The sequence below is a fragment of the Chionomys nivalis genome, chromosome 15, assembly GCF_950005125.1.
Source record: "Chionomys nivalis chromosome 15, mChiNiv1.1, whole genome shotgun sequence".
NCBI classification, from domain to species: Eukaryota; Metazoa; Chordata; class Mammalia; order Rodentia; family Cricetidae; genus Chionomys; species Chionomys nivalis.
The window spans coordinates 24,000,634-24,018,898 of record NC_080100.1 but is presented as its reverse complement, the minus strand read 5'-3'; the positions used below and the strand labels follow the sequence as shown (position 1 = coordinate 24,018,898).

The following is an 18,265-nucleotide window of genomic DNA, read 5'->3' as shown; positions in this document are numbered from 1 at the left end:
GCCCAGTTTTTGGTGCTTAGCAGTTGTGGCCCTAACTTCAGTTGGGCAGTGACTACACTGGGTGTTTGGGATTCCAGTACAGTATTGAGTCTTTCTCAGGATGAGCCTTTAAACATAAAAACCATGTTTTGGGAGTGACATATTTCAGTTAACAAAAAGTTAATCAGAAGCAGAACTAAAGGGATTAAAAAAGCAAGATTAGCACGCTTGAATACTCTCCTGTGATCTAAAAAATGAAAGTAAATTAACATGCAAAGACAAAACTGATTGTTTATAAATTTTTATTTTTGGTACATTAGATCTTTATCTTGCTTCGTTTTCTGTAATTTTAGTTATCCATGGGTCAACCGCTGTTCAAAAGTATTAGAAAACATCAGAAACAAAACAACTTGGGACTGGAGAGAGAGATAGGCAGTTAAAAGCACTGACTACTCTTTCCTAGTGGACCTGAGTTCAATTCCCAGCACACACAGGGCAGTTCACAACCATTTCCAGTTCCAGAGATCTGATGACCTTTTCTGAACTTTCAGGGACTGCATGCATGTGGTGCATGTTATGCCCAGATATCAGGTCCCCCAAACCACCATGGAGTCTGAACTCATATATAAAAACGAAGAGCCTTTATTCAAACTCGAGCTTGGACCCTCCAAGTGTCCGATGCATTGTTGCAATTGGAGAACACTGAGTCCAGGTGGGGTAGATTTTTATCATAGTAGAGGTTGGGGGTAGGGGATTTCCAGGGTTCAAGACCCTGACTGGCTGACATTTGTCTAAGGGTATCTTGGTAAAGGAGAGTATGTGCGTACTGGGCTAAGGCATCTGGCAATCCTGTCTACAACAGCTGGAACATTATTTTCCCCTTGGATGCCGATCGGCCTGTTCCTGGGTGGTACCTTGGTGGTCTCAGTTTGTGGTCATTTCTGGAATCACCCTAAGGTATTTCCTTAGGGTGAACTGAAACCTAGGCCTACTCTTTGACTGACTTCTATTGAGCCTGTCATGGCAACGGTATAGTCAAGCTGCCCTGGACCCTAAAGTGCACAGAAATGCACTCAGGCACACACAGATACACATAAAGTATTATTTTAAAGAAACCAATTAGAAGTTCTGAATGCTGTTCTGAGCCATGATGAGATGCCACACCAAACTGCTCTGTCCTGTATAGATATGAATCATCCTTTTGTCTAGGGTCTGCACACAGTACTGCCTGCCATTAAGGTGTCACAGTACTTCTGCCCAAGAAATGCTTATTTTACCTATTGCCTCCCAAGTGTAAATCACCATTGCAGTATATTGTTTTGACAGTTCTACCTTATTATTGTTGTTAATCTCTTACTATGCTTATTTTACAGTTTATCATGGCTTCGAATGTATGAGAAAGACAAAGTTTCTCTTAGGTTGGGTTCTACAATGGTTTCACTGAGAGCACGGAACTATCTCCTTTAGAGAAGGCAGAAGGGCTTTGCTATGAGGTCAAAATACAAGTAGGTTAGTCATGTCGTGAAAATTTTAATATTCAGAAATTTCAACAGGTGGTGGTGGCATATACCTTTAATCCCTGGGAGGCAGGGTAATGTGGATCTCTGTGAGTTCAAGGCTAAAGAGGTCTACAAATTGATTTCCAGAACAGTCAGGGCTACACAGAGAAATCCTGTCTCAAAAAATAACAACAAAAAAGAAATGAAGTCATCTTTATTTTAGGAGATAAAAATCAACTCAATTGGCAAAACACAGAATAGCACAGGCATTAACTTGCCAAAACATGAAGAACTAAAAGAGCTTCCTTAACTGAGAAGAAATAAGGAACATGTTTTCTAGACTTTCCCCAGAGACACTAATGGAGTAAGATGGATACACTCTAAGGGAAGGCAAGCTGTGTACACGAATAGAAAAGCTTGCTTTAATTAATTGCTTGCTTTAATTAATTTGGTCATTATGGTTAGGGTTGGTGGACTTCCTCCTCCCATCTTTGGGATTAATAACATTTGCCTGTAACTCCGGATCCAGGGTGTCAGATACCCTCTTCTGGCCTCCATGGCCATATGCACACATAACATACATTCAGACATACACATACACAAAATAAAATAAAACCTTTCTTTTTTTTTTAATATTTATTTATTTATTATGTACACAATATTCTGTCTGTGTGTATGCCTGCAGGCCAGAAGAGGGCACCAGACCCCATTACAGATGGTTGTGAGCCACCATGTGGTTGCTGGGAATTGAACTCAGGACCTTTGGAAGAACAGTCAATGCTCTTAACCTCTGAGCCATTTCTCCAGCCCCAAAACCTTTCTTCAATTAAACATAGGACTCAAAGCATCTCTCCTTCAGCAGATTTATTTCTTCAGAACATAAACAATTCACAGGAATTAGCAGAGAGCCTTAGGACAGCAGCATTGAGAAAACAAGTTGGGTGGTGGCGGCACACACCTTTAATCCCAGCACTCGGGGATGCAGAGACAGGCGGATCTCTGTGAGCTCAAGGCTATCCTGGCCTATGAGTGAGTTCCAGAACAGCCAGGTGGTTACACAGAGAAGCCCTGTCTCAAACACACACACACACACACACACACACACACACACAAAGAAAAGGGAAAAAAAACTTTTGTGAGGTCCTAGAAGTTTAAAAGATTTGGTTAGATGGTACCTGTAATCATAGTTATTCTGGTCCTTGAGGCAGGGGGATTGTAAGTTTGAATCCTGTCTGGGTTACATTGTGAGTTCAAGACATAGTGAAATGCAGGCTCTAAAAAAAGAAAGAAAGAAAGAAAGAAAGAAAGAAAGAAAGAAAGAAAGCCAGGTAGTGTTGGTGGCACATGTCTTCAATCCCAGCGCTCAGAAGGCAGAGGCAGGTGGGAGTTGGAGGCCAGCCTGGCATACAGAGTGAGTCCAGGACAGCCAGGGCTACACAGAGAAACTGTGGGGGTAGGGCAGCAACACCCTGGCTGCTTTGGGCAGGTGGGTGGTTTCCTTGTCTAGTGAAGTTCCCTTCTGTTGGGTAACGCCTTTTTCTTCTCTCTCATTGCTCTTCTGAAATGTATATTTATTCCCCACTAAACAACCTACAACAAAAGCCTATCATTATAGTAATTTTCACTTTCTTTTTGTTTCTGAGAGGGGTCTCCACTACACAGCCCAGGCTGGCTCCCAATTACAAGTGTGTGCTCTAAGCCTGGACTTCATGATGCAGTCACTATATTTTTGCATTAACCATCTCAAAGGGCAAAAGTTTATTAGTTTAATATTCCCAACAGAAGGCAGGATGCCCGACACAGAAGACGTTGTTTCCTAGAACTAGATGGCCTATTGAGTGCCTACATTAATCCCCGAAGTCTAAACTTAGAATAAACCCGTGAATCATATGAGTGCTCCCCCAATGCAATACGGGAAAAAGATGTGAAGCAAAAGTCTCAAGTTTCATAGGCTTATATAAACTTGTGAGTAGCCGAGGATGATCTTCAACACCTGCTTCTACTTCCCAAGCTCTGGAACTATAGGCACGACCTACTCAATCCGTCTCTCTCCTTCCGTCCCTCTCTTCCCTCCTTCCCTCCCTCCCTGTAGTTTGAGATAGGATTACACTCTGTAGCCCACACTAGCCTGACAATCCTCCTGCCTCAGTATCCTAATACTGTATTATATTAAAGGCATGAGACACCACACCTCCTTGACTTCCAATACACATACATACATACACACACACACACACACTCCCACAAAGACTGGCTACAGAGCCAAGGACAGAGATACACACGTAGGGAAATCTAAAGATTTTGAATTTACCCCACTGTTTGGAATGCTGTAAAATTCTGGCTCATATATACTTCTCGAACCAGGGACCAATTTCCAACTACCGTTAGAAGTCATCAGGGCACTATGGCAACGGGTGCGTGCACTCCTAAATAGCCGCAGTCGCCGCATTCCGACTCGCGTGCGGGAAGAGCCAAGGTTCGGCTCGCGCGCGGCGTCACCCCGCAGAGCCCACGGCAAGAGCCCCCCTCGCCTGCTCCGGCACCCGGAGTTCCACCTCCTTTTCCCTTCCTACCCCGTTCCTCTCCTCCCGTCCCTCCCTTCTCTCCTTCCCCTCTTCCCCTCCCCCGGCAATCTACCTACTAAACTCCAGCCTCCTCCCTCAGCCCCGAGCCCACGTCCAACTCAACTCCCTCAACTGCTTCCTCTTCCCGTCCCTGAAACGGCGTCTCCCCGGACCCAGGAGGACGAGCCGGAAGTGCGTCATGATCCGGCGCCGAGGTTTTCGTTTGGCGCGCGCGTCCCAGGGAGCGGTTCTGAAGTCTCTTGGTTTTTTTCTCGGCTCGCCTCGAGTTTGCAGTATTTTTGTAACGTGGTGTCCGCGGTTGTCGACATGCCGTCGTCTGTGCTGGGCTCGGTGATGGTGGCCTCTACGTCGTCGGCCGCCTCCCTGCAGGAAGCTTTGGAAAATGCGGGGAGGCTTATCGACCGACAGTTGCAAGAAGACCGCATGTACCCAGACCTCTCTGAGCTGCTCATGGTGTCCGCCCCAAGTGAGTGAGCCGGTCCAGTGGTGTCCTGTTTCTCCGCCTAAAAAATTCATTCTGATTCTCTGTCTCTGGCCTTATCTGCACGTTGGTGCCTACGAGCACATTCAGAGATTAGGGCTTGTTTTCCTAAATGTTTGAAGAAGAGCAAACCCCTTTGAATTTTTTTTTTCTCTACACTTGTTCGTTGTAAATACTTGAAGAGGTAAGAGCAAGCTCATTGAATTCAAATGAGAAGAATCTTCTGATCCAGTTTCCATTTTTGTACATTTCTTGTGTCAGCGGTGCGCCAATCAGAAAAACAAAGGAGTTAACTTGTAAATCTATAATGTCGTCGCAGAGGCATATCTTATGTGTGTAGTTAGCATGTATAGTGCCGGAACGAACCAATAAAGAAATAGAGGAGTCAGAATGCCGACTAACAGAGAGTAGAACAAAGTTTATCTGTCAATCAACGAGATAACTGGAAAGTATTTACCTTAATTAAAAAATTGTAACCAGCTAAAGGTTTGTGGAATTGCATTAGTTGTTACAATGTGGCCCTTGGTACAGGAAAGTTGGAGAAAAGCAGAGAAAGGTTCAGATCCAGTTAAGACTTCTGAGCAAAAACGGAGGCGAACTGGATAATCGATGTAAAGTAACCAATACGTTTCTTAGGATTTGTAGAAATTCTTTGTGAGATTTTAAATCAGAAATACCAGAAGCAAAGGTAGCCATCGTACTTGGCAACTACTAACACACGGGCTTGCCTTATAGAATGTGTTTGTCCTGTTAGCCAATCATCTTAATTTGTCCCTTCCCCCTTAAATTTGAAAACAAGATATAAAGAGTCATTCTTTCTGATATTCTTAAAATACTTTGCATATACTTCCTCCTCTCACTAATGCCTTTGCCTTCTAGCGTTTGTTTTTTCTCTGCCTAACAGACTCTTCCCAGAGTCTTTCTGTATAGCCCTGGCTGTCCTGGAACTCATTCTGTAGACCATACTGACATCGAACACAGGGCTTAGATTAAAGGCATGTGCCACCATCACCTAGCTCTTCCCAGACTCTTCGTGAAAGTCTCTAGTTTAAACCAGGCATGGTGATCTTTTGTTTGTTTGTTTTTTGAGATAGGGTTTCTCTGTGTTGCTTTGGAGCCTATCCTGGAACTAGCTCTTGTAGACCAGGCTGGCCTCGAACTCACAGAGATCCGCCTGTCTCTGCCTCCCCAGTGGTGGGATTAAGGCGTGTACCACCACCGCCTGGCCGCGTGGTGATCTTTAATCTCAGCACATAGAAGGCAGAGGCAGGAAGATCTCTTTGAGTTTGAGGTCAATCTGGGCTACATAGTGAGTTCCAGGATGGCCGGAACTATACAGTGAGAGCCTGTCTCCACAAAAAGAAAGTCTTTAGTGTCTTTGAAAGTTTTCTTGACCACTCACATTCTCATCCTCACTGAATTTATTCATCCTTTTTGCATTGCTACTTTGTTTCAAAGGTACATTGTTGTATTAAAATTGTATTTTAGGCTGGGTGATAGTGGCACATGCCTTTAACGCCAGCACTGGGGAGGCAGAGACAGGCAGATCTCTGGGCTACAGCCTGGGCTACACTAGTTCCAGGACAGACTCCAAAGCTACAGAGAAACCCTGTCTCGAAAAAAAAAAAATTCTTTATTGAGAGTAGTTTGTGGTTGCCACCAATATTATATAGCATTTTTGGTAATATTTGTGTGTGACAGGTCGGTCTGGAGGAGAAATCCAAAGAAAGGAGAATGGATTGTTTGATTTGGACCTTGTTTTGATTTTTTAGGACAAAATCTAATATAACTCAGTCTGGTTTCTAACTGTAGTGAAGGGTAACTTTGAATTCCGGATCCTCTTGCTGTCACCTCTAGAGTGCTAGGAATACAGGCATATGCCACCGTGTCCTGTTTTTGCTGAGCTAGGAATCACAGCCAGGTATTCATGTATGCTAGGCAAGAACTGTGCTAACTCAACTACGTCCCCAAGCTTAATAACCTTTGCTCGTGCTAGAAGCCATTAACTGTCCCATCCTGGGACGATGAGATTTCTCAAGTCTACTTTGTAACAGGTCAGAACTCCTTAATTTTGGAGACATCATAGGCTCTGGGGTGGGGTGGGGTAGAGGTGGCATGAATTGCTTCTCTTATTCTAGTTGGTGAGTGGTACCTTACTGTTGTCTATAAATGCTTCGTTTTCTTTTTTGTAGACAATCCCACTGTTTCTGGAATGTCGGATATGGATTACCCTCTACAAGGACCAGGTTTGCTGTCAGTACCCAGCCTTCCAGAGATCAGCACTATCCGAAGAGTCCCCCTCCCACCTGAGCTGGTTGAACAGTTTGGACGTATCCTATTGTTTTTAATTTACCTATTTAAATTATAATATTTTATAAATATTAGATTAGTGTTTTCATTACTATAATTCCTGTTCTATGCTTACATAATGTCTACAAGTTATTTAAGAGTTTTCAGAGCCATGGATAAAGCTTAGTGCTAGAGCATTTGTCTGGCAGGGCTGAGGCCCAGCTGCTCAATCCTTGTTACCTACCTCGCCCCAAATTTTTAGTCTTCAGTGCTGTTATATATCTGTATTGCCAGTACTCTTGAGGTTGAGGCAGGAGGATTATGGTACTCTTGCAGCCAGCTTGGAGTATGTTATAGACCTTATCTCAAAAAGCAAGTCTGGGTAGTTTGCTTCCTATTTTAGAGTAGATAAGCATGGATCAGGCATGGCAGCACACACCTTTAATCCCAGCACTTGTGAGATCGAGGTAGGCTGATTTTTATGAGGTTAAGGCAGCCTGGTCTACATTAGTGAGTTCCAGGACAAGCAGACAGAACTTAATAGTGAGACCCAGTCTTGGAAGGAAGGAACAGAGCAGGTAAGCATGATAATACATACCTGTAACCCCAGTAGTCGTGAGGATAAGGCAAGAGGATTGCAGCTCCCGGGCCAGCTTGAGCTAACAGTGAGACTGTCTCAAGAAAGAAGGAAAAAGTGTTATCGGCTGGAACTAATTCAGCAGTAAAGATCACTCTCTGCTCTTGTAGAGGATCCAGATTAGATTCCCAGCACCCACTTGATGGCTTACAACTGTAACTCCAGTCCCTCGGGCTCCAAGGCCCTCTTCGGGCTTCCATGGCCACCAGGCACACACACACACACACAAACAATCATTAGCATAAAACACATACACACACAATAAATAAAATTATATAAAGAAAAAAAGGGGGGAAGAGGAAAGGAAAGGGAGAAGAAAGAAAGGAACGTGACAGGAGCCTCATGGGTGCTGGGCAAGTGCTGAGTCATCGGGTGATACATCTAACCAAGAGATCGTCTTTTAATCAATATATTTTAAGTCAAAAGCTATTGAAGAAATAGTGTGAAGAATGATTGAACTCTTTGCACCTTACATTCATGCTTCCTCAGATATGCAGTGTAACTGCATGATGGGGGTTTTCCCTCCTATCAGCAGAGCTTGGCTGACAATTGACAGTGACATATTCATGTGGAACTACGAAGATGGGTATGTATGGAAGGCTGGGTTGGAATTCTCTTAACCTTTATTGCTTGTTACAGCTCGTGGTCTATTCATGAGAAACTGTCTGGTTTTATCTTTTGTTTATCTTGTCTTGAGTGAGTGTTTCCCAATGTGCATACTAGTCTTCGGGGGGCATTGAGATGTGGATTGGGGGGTTAGGGAGATGGTTCATGACTAAAGTACTTGCTATGCAAGCAAGCGAGTCAGAGCTCAGCTCCTCACCACTCACATAAAAGCCGTGGAAGCCCAGCCCTTGAAGGATGGAGGCAGGCAAATGCTGGGGTCTTTCCGGCCAACTGGTCTACCTGGAAACAGTGAACTCCAGGTTCAGGGAGAGTAATTGTCTGAAAGAGCAAGGTAGAGAATGAAAGAAGACAGCCAACATTGACTAACCTCTGGCTTCTATACGTGTGTGCACACAAACACCTCTGCACACATATACACAATGTCATTCTATTTGTAAGAATTTCTTGAACTGTGCTCTTGGTACTATTCAGTCTACTCATGGCAAGCACTCTATCATGGAGCTACATTCCCCAACCAAGATTCTGCTCTTATTCTTTGTTGTTATTTGTTAGTTGGTTTGCTTATTTGAATCCTGGGGATTAAACCTAGTGTCTCATGGATTCTCTCATTGAGTTATATCCACCTTTCAAAGGACTTCCTGAGAAGTAAGACATATATTCCAAGTTTGTAGTCTGTAGAAAAGATTATATGTTGGTATTTTTGAGCCATTATTTGGCATTTTTAATTTTAATTATATTTTATTAATTTTAATTTAATTAATATAAATTTAATTAATATTATATTTGTGTGTATGTGTGTGGGCCTGGGTTTATGGGTGTGGGTGTGTGTATCACAGTGCATAAGTGGCAGTCTGAAGACAGCCTGCACGAGTTAGTTCTTTTTCCACCACGTGGGCCCTGGTGGCGGTCCCGTATTGGGCATTTTACAAAGACTCCTTTTCCTTGCATTTCTATGGACTATGAAGCCGATAATTATTGAAATGATAATTTGGTTGTTTTATGGTTTTTGACTTGGTGAATTAAATATATCGAATATTTAAAATCCAAGGTCAGTGTTTCCTAAACAGAGTAGTATATGATCAGTTAGCTCTCTTAGCCTTTAGAGGTGAGTTTTGTGTTACTTCTCCTTCATATTTCAGTTACTCAGTTACCTACGTGAGTCATCCATTGAGACGGGAAGTGTCATAGAAGGCCCGCATAATTAAGCTGTTACTCTTGCATCGAATAACTAATACTCCTTTTACTTAGAAACATGCATATGCACATGAACAAATATTCAAAATACTTAATTGCATCAATTATACCATATGACAACTTATATTCTTCAGAAAGATACTTCCAGTTAAAACTGTATTTAACTAGATGTGTCCATGGGCGTGTTAGTCATTATAGCAGTGGTCTGTGATTGTGATTGCTCTAAAATATCTTGACGTTAGTGACATTTTTACTTTTCTAGTCAACTCTTACACTCATTCATTTAACAAATACTATTATCTAGAGACATGGATATTCCTTCTCATTGATTAGGGTTCAGTGAATAGACCGACTTTTTTCCAGGTCTAGAGTTAAGCTGAATTTGGATTTGCTTGTTGCTGTAGTTACCCCGGTAGCATGGATTTCTGAATTCCTTTATAATTTCCCTACTTTAGGATGCAGATTAGGCACTGGGGAATTTTTCCCATTCTACTCTTATCATTAAGTTTTATGAGTGCCTTCCCAGAGTCCTCTCCACACCTGCCCCTGTTGCAGCTGGAGATTGGTGTTAACTTAAGAATCATTGCTTGCAGCCCAGCTGGACAGATATTTAGAATGTTTCTCTAGCTTATCCTTAGAAAGGTCTAGTGCCTGGGTCTTAATTCTTCACTAGTTTTGTTTGCTGTTTTAGGTTTTTACTCTGATATCTAAACTAATAAAGATCATTGTAAATAAGATTTTAAGTATGTATATATTATATATATAAACATGTTTTCTTTACTTTGAGCAGAGGTGACCTTGCCTATTTTGATGGACTCAGTGAAACAATTCTTGCTGTGGGACTTGTGAAACCAAAAGCTGGTAAGAAATAAAGCTATCAGAGAGACTATGACTGTACACATGGTCTCCAGATGTCTTCAGAGTCAATCAAAATATTTCTCTTCCTCTAACACCTGGCAGCCGCCACTCTGCTTTTTTCTATATGAGTGACTTCTTACCTGTAGCATCTGTTATTCTGTCCAGCTTGCTTCACTTAGTTTTTGTCGTCATAGATCATGCATGTTGGATATCTGAATTTCCTCCCTTTTCAGCCAGGTGCGGCGGCACATGCTTCTGATCCCAGCTCTGGGGAGGCGGAGGGAGGAGGATCAGTTCAGAGTCATCTTCAGCTAAATCACAGGATTGAGGCCAACTTGGGCCACCTCAAATGCTGTCCCCCAGATTTCCTCCTTTTGTGTGGCTGAATAATGTTTGTACTGCATGTGTGTGCTACACTTTTTTTATTTTAATTGATTTGTGTTTTGCCTGTATATATGTCTGTGTGAGGGTGGTGGATCCTGGAGTTACAGACAGTTATGAGCTACCGTGTGGGTGCTGCGAATTGAACCCTGCCCCCTGGAAGAGTAGTCAGTGCTCTCAACCACTGAGCCGACTCTCCAGCCCCCGAGTGTGCGACACTTTTTAAATGACATTGTTGAGTCAATTATTTCCTATTCTTTTCTACTGTTTATGTACTTTAGTGCTTTAACATAGTAATATTTAAACACAATTTGTTGACCCAGATTTAGACTTTTGCTGTCTAATTAGGAGCTCACTTTAATCGTGTAACCATATTTTATTCATGCCTACATTCTGTGTGTTTTTCAGGAAATAATTTACCTTTGTCTGTTTTGCTGTAGGCATCTTTCAACCTCATGTACGACACCTGCTGGTTTTGGCAACCCCTGTGGATATAGTAATTCTTGGACTCAGCTATGCTAATGTACAAACAGGTATGGTAACTCACTCATATGCTAGGTTTCTAAAAATAATAGTGTGTTGAAAATTAGCATTATGATGGTTTTTAGTACTACATACTCACACGAGTTTTGGGTTGTTTTTGATGTTTTGCTGTATAACAAATATGTGTACTATAGGTGCTGTTTAACTTATCTTTAGTGAAGCTCTGTGTGTGTATGCATGCATACTCTAGGAATTGAGTTCAGGGCCTTACATATAGATACAAGCACTTTACTACTACCACACCCACCACCACAGTGGCCACTGTGTTAAACTGTTGTTTTTTTTAAAAAAAATTTATGTATTTATTTATTGCTTTTATGAGACAAAGTTTCACTATGTAGTCCTGGCTGTACTGGAACTCAATCTTTAGACCAGGCTGGCCTGGAACTCACAGAGATCCACCTGCCTCTGCCTCCCAAGTACTGGGATTAAAGGCGTGCGCCACCACAGTCAGGCAAGGTTTATTTTTATTTTTTGTGTATAACTGTTTTACCTGAATGTATATATGTGATTGTGTGTGTGTGTGTGTAAGCCAGAATATGATGTTAGATCCCCTAGAACTTAAGTTATGGGCCGGTGTTTGTGACTGGTCATGTGGGTACTGAGAACTGAACTCTGGTCCTCTGCAAGAACAACCCCTGAGTCTGATCTATCTCTCCAGCCCTTCAAGCTTTTATGCTAACTTTATAAAATATGTTGTAGGCATTTGGGATATTTTAGTAGGAATTCAGTAAAGTTACCAGTTCTCTTTTTCAGCTCACAGAGGTCTGCCTGCCTCTGCCTCCTGAGTGCTGGGATTAAAGGCATGTGCCACCATCGCCCAGCTAAGTTACCAGTTCTCAAGATAATGTGAGGATCATTTTTGCTTTCAGAAAACTAAGAAACTGTTCTCTGGTTTTTCTTGTTGCACACCTACAGGTTCTGGCATTCTTAACGACAGCATGTGTGGCGGGATGCAGCTGCTTCCAGACCCTTTGTATTCTCTTCCGACTGATAACACTTACCTCTTAGCCATCACTTCCACGGATAATGGCAGAATTTTTTTGGCTGGAAAGGACGGCTGTTTGTATGAAGTAGCATACCAAGTAAGTGTTAACATTTACAGATTTAGTTTTTGTTATCCTTTTGAAATGGAAAAGAAAAGCTTTTGTTTTAATTTTCTAATTTTATTCTCTATATATTATTAAGGAAAATATTCAAGCATAACTACTCTATGCCCAGAAGACCTAGTCCTCCTCCTAGGTAAAACCCTTCTGTCTTGGGCAAATATTGGTATTCTGGAACTTGAACTCAGAGCTTTATAAGTGTTAGACAAACACTAGTGTCATTGTGGTAATCTGTTTGGAATGTGTCTTTAAAGCAATGGTTCTCAGCCTGTGGGTAATGACCCCCTTGGGGGGAGTTGCATAGCAGATATTTTTAGTACAACTTTTTTGTTTTGTTTTGTTTTGTTTTTCGAGACAGAGTTTCTCTGTGGTTTTGGAGCCTGTCCTGGAACTAGCTCTTGTAGACCAGGCTGGTCTCGAACTCACAGAGATCCGCCTGCCTCTGCCTCCCGAGTGCTGGGATTAAAGGTGTGCGCCACCACCGCCCGGCTTTAGTACAATTCTTAACAGTAGCAAAATTGAAGTTATGAAGTAGCAACAAAAATAATTTTATAATTGTGAGTTACCACAACATGAGGAACTATATTAAAGGGTCACAGCATTAGGAAAATTGAGAGACACTGTTTTAAAGCATGATATTTAAATTGGAAATGTGTATTTATGCACACAAATAAATACCTGTTTACATGTGTCTGTGTGTACACTTTTGTAAATGTATGTCCTCACTTAGGTTACTATTAGTTATGTTTACAATTGACTTTTCATTGAATAATGTGTCTTCAAAGTTATTTGTTGTATTTAGTAGATATTTTTAATTATAGAATAATTGGAGTTAATTTTGAAAAGTGTGTTTCACTGTACTTACAGTCACTGGTAGTCCATGGAGACTAGAGGTTTCACTGAGCATGGTCATTGTATGGCATTACACATCTTGTTTCTCTCCAAGGCAGAAGCAGGATGGTTCAGTCAAAGATGTAGGAAGATAAACCACTCAAAGAGCTCTCTTTCCTTCCTCGTTCCTTCTTTGCTCCAGTTCACGTTCTCAGAAGATGGTAAGTAGGAAACAAATTTGACAAATAAAGCAAGATTTTTGGTACTTTGAACTTAACATTTTTCTTCAGAAATTTGCTTTCTTAGTTGTCATACCTATCGTATGAAATTGTATTCTCTATATGTCTGTGAGGTGTCTCAGGGAACAGCAGTGTCATAAAACAGAAAAACATAGATTTTAATCTCCACTTAGCTATTTTCTACAAATTTTGGGTCATTCCTGCATCATGTGACCAAAACACCTTTCCTTCTTAAACAAAAAGGTGTGTGTGGTCTGTCTGTCCCCACATACAGCATACATGCACAAGTAAGAAAGACAGTTTTCCATATGTGGTAAATGGTCTAGAACAAACCCCCAGGTCAAATTTATTATCTCTGTTTTTTTTTTCTGTGTTTTTTTTTGTTTTGTTTTGTTATGTTGTTGTTTTGTTTTTTCAAGACAGGGTTTCTCTGTGTAGCCCCAGCTGTCCTAGAATTCACCTTGTAGACCAGATTGGGCTAGAACTCAGAGACTGCCTGCCTCTGCCTCCCTAGTGCTGGATTAAAGATGTGTGCCACCACCGCCCGACCTATATCCCTGAATTTTAACAAACTTAGAAACAAGCAGGGTAATAATTTTAAGATGCTTTAAAGTGAAGTAATATAATTAAACTTAAAAAAGAAAATTATGATGGATTTTTTTGTCATGAGCCACTTCTGTGTGGTTCTGTAAGAGATTTTTGTCGCTGCTAACAGAGTAGGTTTATTTACACAGAGTACTGTGGCTGCCACACTGTGAAGTGATACGATCTTAGGGAAACATGCTATATATTTTTAGAAGTCAGTATGTATTGTGGTGCTTTCTTTTTCCTTTAAATTTAAATTTTTTTATGAGTATGTATCAGTGTGGATTTGTGGCATATGTGTGTATTTGGCGTCTGTGGCGACGAGGAGCTGGCATTGCAGATAGTGAAAGTGCTAGGAATCAAATTCAGACCTCGCCAGAGGCAGTGTGCCCTTGAGCACTCGGTTGTCCGTCCATCCCTTCTGTGCTGTTTCCTACCCAGATGTCGTCCTTTGTTTTCATTCCTGAAAAATTAGGAGTGTAGTAGTCTTTGTTTTTCTAGCATATAGTAAATAGTTTGTCAAGTGTTACTGGATGAAGGGGTAATCTAAACTGGGCATGGTGGGACATGCCTCTAATCCCAGTACGGAGACAGGTTCATTTTTGTACATTCAAAGCCAGCATGAGCTGCATTGCAAGTTTGAGGCCAGACAGAATTGCATAGTGAAACCGTGTCTGAAAACAAAATTTAAAAAGTCAGTTAGAAGACAGAATCAGCTGTTTTTGTTTTAAGACAGAGTTTTGCTATATAGCACAACCTAACTTGTAACTCTTAATTTATTCTCTCTTTTTAATTTTTTAATGTTTATTTATTATGTATACAGTGATCTGTCTACATGTATGCCTGCAGGCTAGAAGAGGGCAGATGACTGAGTCACCACGTGGTTGCTGGGGATTGAACTCAGGAACTCTGGAAGAGCATCCAGTGCTCTTAACTGCTAAATCATTTTTCCAGCCTCTTTTTTTTTAATTTTTCAAGACAGTTTTTCTTTGGTAGCCTTGGCTGTCCTGGATCTAGCTCTGTAGACCAGTCTGGCCTCAAACTCAACAGAGATCGGTCTGGTTCTGCCTCCCGAGTGCTGGGATTAAAGGTGTGCATCACCACTACTCGTCTTTAATATATTTCTTAATCTCTAAACACTTCTTGTGCCGTAGTTTCCTACAAGCTAGGATTACTGGAGAGCAGTGTCCAGTACCTTGCCTGAAGGTGTAAGTTATTTATGCTGCTCATGACCATGTCAGTATTTGACATCTTTGTCTAATCTAATGTTCCCTTGCTTGGTCCTTACATAGATATTGTAGACTTTAACAACCAAGCAAGAGAGTAGAAAGCCCCTAAATCCAAATCCTAATGCATCACTTTTAATTTGTTGTGAATACGTTCTGTGTTCAATTGATAATCCTTGGGGTTTGGTTTTCTTCTTTTATTTTACTTTTAGATCCTATTGTTCAAATTGAAATTGATAATTCCAGAAATATTCTGTATACACGGTCAGAGAAAGGAGTAATACAGGTACGTATGCATATTTGCTACCATTTAAAAGTAGAAAAGCATTCCTGTATTTTTTTTTTTTAAATATTACTTTTTTTTTGTTTGTTTTTGTTTTTTGAGACAGGATTTCTCTGTAGCGTTGAAGCCTGTCCTGGAACTCACTTGGTAGACCAGGCTGGCCTTGAATTCATGGAGATCCACCTGTCTTTGCCTCCCGAGTTCTGGGATTAAAGGTGTGCATCACCATTGCCTGGCAAAATCAATTTGTGTGTGTGTGTACACATGTGCATACACACACCCATGTGACATGCTCTCATGTGGAGGTGGAGGATAACTTTAGGAGTCACTTCTCTTTCTCTCATGGTACAGAGATGGAATTCAGATTGTCAGGCTGGTACTTGCCCATACCTTTAGCCAGTGAAGTATCTCACCTACTTACATCCCTCTTTTGTCTTGTTTTTTGTTTTTCAAGATAAAGTTTCTCTGGGTAGGCCTGGATATACTGGAACTCACTCTGTTGAGCAGGCTGACCTCTGCCTCCCAAGAGTTGGGATTAAAGGCATGCACAACACACCCAGCACATCCCTGTTTTATGAAGATGATCTAGTCATTCAAACTGCCCGTGTACTGAAGCGGATTCTCATGTAGTTTATGCTGGCCTTCAGTTTGCTTTGTGGCCAAGCATAACCTTGCAGTCTTCAGTATCTGTTATTGCTGGTGTGTATCACCATGCCTGCATCAATTGTGTGCTTTTTCCAATAAACACCTCAAACGGTTTTTTAGGCCATTTTTTGTTTGATTTGGTGAGATTTCAAACAATCTAGTATTTCCTTCTCTGTTAAGCATCAAATTATACTTTAAAAGAACAAGTCATCTTTAATGTGATGTGTACGCTGTATAATTGTGTCTGAAGGAGCACCGTTCCATTCACAGGTTTATGATTTGGGCCATGATGGACAGGGGATGAGCAGAGTTGCCTCAGTTTCCCAAAATGCCATTGTCTCTGCTGCTGGAAACATTGCTAGGTAATATGTACTTTATTGTCAGCATTTCATTTGCAGACGTGATTATGCTATTTATATGTAGCACATGTTATATATACTATACTAAGATTAAATTAAGGCTCCAAACGTCTCTAAAAGATGATTGGTTAAGGAACATCACCGTAAGTTGTGTTTGAAATTTTGTTGCTGTTGACTGTCTCATGTTGTTTCGAAACATAAGGTGGTGTGTCTTACTGAGTAAAGTATAGCTTGTGTTTTTCCCTCTGGGACTTTGTTTTCAAAGGTGCTGAGAATCAAGCCCAAGGTCTCCCACAGACTAGGCAAGCATTCGACCACTTAGCTGAGCCTCCAACCCTTTTCCCTGCAACTTTTAAGCTCCAGTTGTTTGTTGCAAATGTTATATCACTGTACTTAATAGAAAACGAAAGTGTAAAGACCTGTATTATAAAGGAAGGAGAATGTCTACAGATAACTAAGAGTTTGGGAAGTATGCAGCAACCAGTTCAGAGTCCAATTCAAAGTTCTTAGAGTCCAAGTTGGGTTCCTAAGCCAGGACTCACAGGTGACGTAAACTACATCGCTGCATCTGGAGGGGCTTCGTGCCGGTTTCCCCACTGGGAGTTTTCTCCCTTTAGTCAGTAGTGGTCACTGCAGTGGGAATTTGATCCCTTGAGAACACTCTAGCTCCTTCAGTTTACTTACCCTTTTAAAATGGTCTTTTCAGTGGCTTGGTAAGAGGACGAGCCTTCTGGTTTTTTAAGACAGGGCTTCTCTGTAGCTTTGGAGCTGGCCCTGGAACTAGCTCTTATAAACGAGTCTGGCCTCAAACTTACAGAGACCTGCCTGCCTCTGCCTCCCCTGAGTGCTAGGATTAAAGGCCACCACCACCTGGCAAGAGGGCCAGTCTTAACTATGCTTGTACTGGAGTCTTGCTGCTTCCTACTGTTACTTTAGGAATTAATCTCATTTATTTATTGAGACAGGACCTCTCTGTTCTATCTCTGGCTGTCCTGGAACTAAGTATGTAGACCAGCCTTAAACTCAAGGAGATCCGTTTGTCTTTGTCTCCCTAGAACTGGGATTAAAGGCGTGTGCTAACATACCTGCCTCCGACTTGACTTTATAAACTAGAAATACACTTCAGTTTTGTTTCTTACAGGACTATTGATCGTTCCGTTTTTAAGCCAATTGTTCAGATAGCAGTGATTGAAAATTCTGAGTCACTGGACTGTCAGTTACTGGCTGTCACTCACGCAGGTATGTTTGTTTCTATATTTGTGCCATTGCTATACACATTTTGATAATACTTGAATTGGAAATTTATGATTAGAAATGGTTTCGCTCCTTCATTAGTTATTAAGCTGTGTTGAGAATTCACATAATAAGGATTTTTTTTTTTAGTGGAAGGTATTGTTTTCATCTTCATATTGTGATGTATAACCAGACCTGCAAAGTGAAGTGTCTTGTTTTTAGTGACAGAGCCTTAACTGAGTCGCAGGTTCCCTTGGCTTGTCACAAGCTCTTACTATAGCAATCTATTGAGTCACTGCTCAATCCAGTGACATTTCTAAAAATATCTTTAAACTGCTAATCCATAATTTCATGCCAGTGAGGAAAGTCATTTGTGCTTTTGCAGAAGTCTGTGTTTATGTGTGAAGCTTCTTCACTACACATGTCCTGGTCCTTCCTTTCTGTTGCTAATGCCTGTCTTTACCCTCTCCTCAGGTGTGAGGTTGTATTTCAGCACTTGTCCATTCAGGCAGCCATTAGCTCGACCCAATACACTGACACTGGTTCATGTCCGATTACCTCCTGGATTCTCAGCATCTTCAACGGTTGAGAAGCCTTCAAAAGTGCACAAAGCTCTTTATAGTAAAGGTAAGTTCTGAAGTGCTGTGAGATTTAGGATTAGGGTTTTTTTTTTGTTTGTTTGTTT

General features: G+C 41.4%; 1 protein-coding gene across 1 annotated transcript in view; it reads left to right on the top strand.

Moving 5' to 3' along the window:
- The first annotated feature begins 4,269 nt into the window (after positions 1-4,269).
- Positions 4,270-18,265, top strand: part of Nup155 (nucleoporin 155) — a 51,499-nt gene continuing 37,503 nt past the window's right edge. The window contains exons 1-11 of the mRNA XM_057789904.1: positions 4,270-4,529; positions 6,737-6,874; positions 7,960-8,056; positions 10,082-10,152; positions 10,971-11,063; positions 11,992-12,158; positions 13,126-13,231; positions 15,273-15,346; positions 16,259-16,350; positions 17,489-17,586; positions 18,055-18,207. Coding sequence (XP_057645887.1) covers positions 4,370-4,529; positions 6,737-6,874; positions 7,960-8,056; positions 10,082-10,152; positions 10,971-11,063; positions 11,992-12,158; positions 13,126-13,231; positions 15,273-15,346; positions 16,259-16,350; positions 17,489-17,586; positions 18,055-18,207 — 1,249 coding nt within the window. The 5' untranslated portion in view covers positions 4,270-4,369. The remainder of the gene's footprint in view (positions 4,530-6,736; positions 6,875-7,959; positions 8,057-10,081; positions 10,153-10,970; positions 11,064-11,991; positions 12,159-13,125; positions 13,232-15,272; positions 15,347-16,258; positions 16,351-17,488; positions 17,587-18,054; positions 18,208-18,265) is intronic.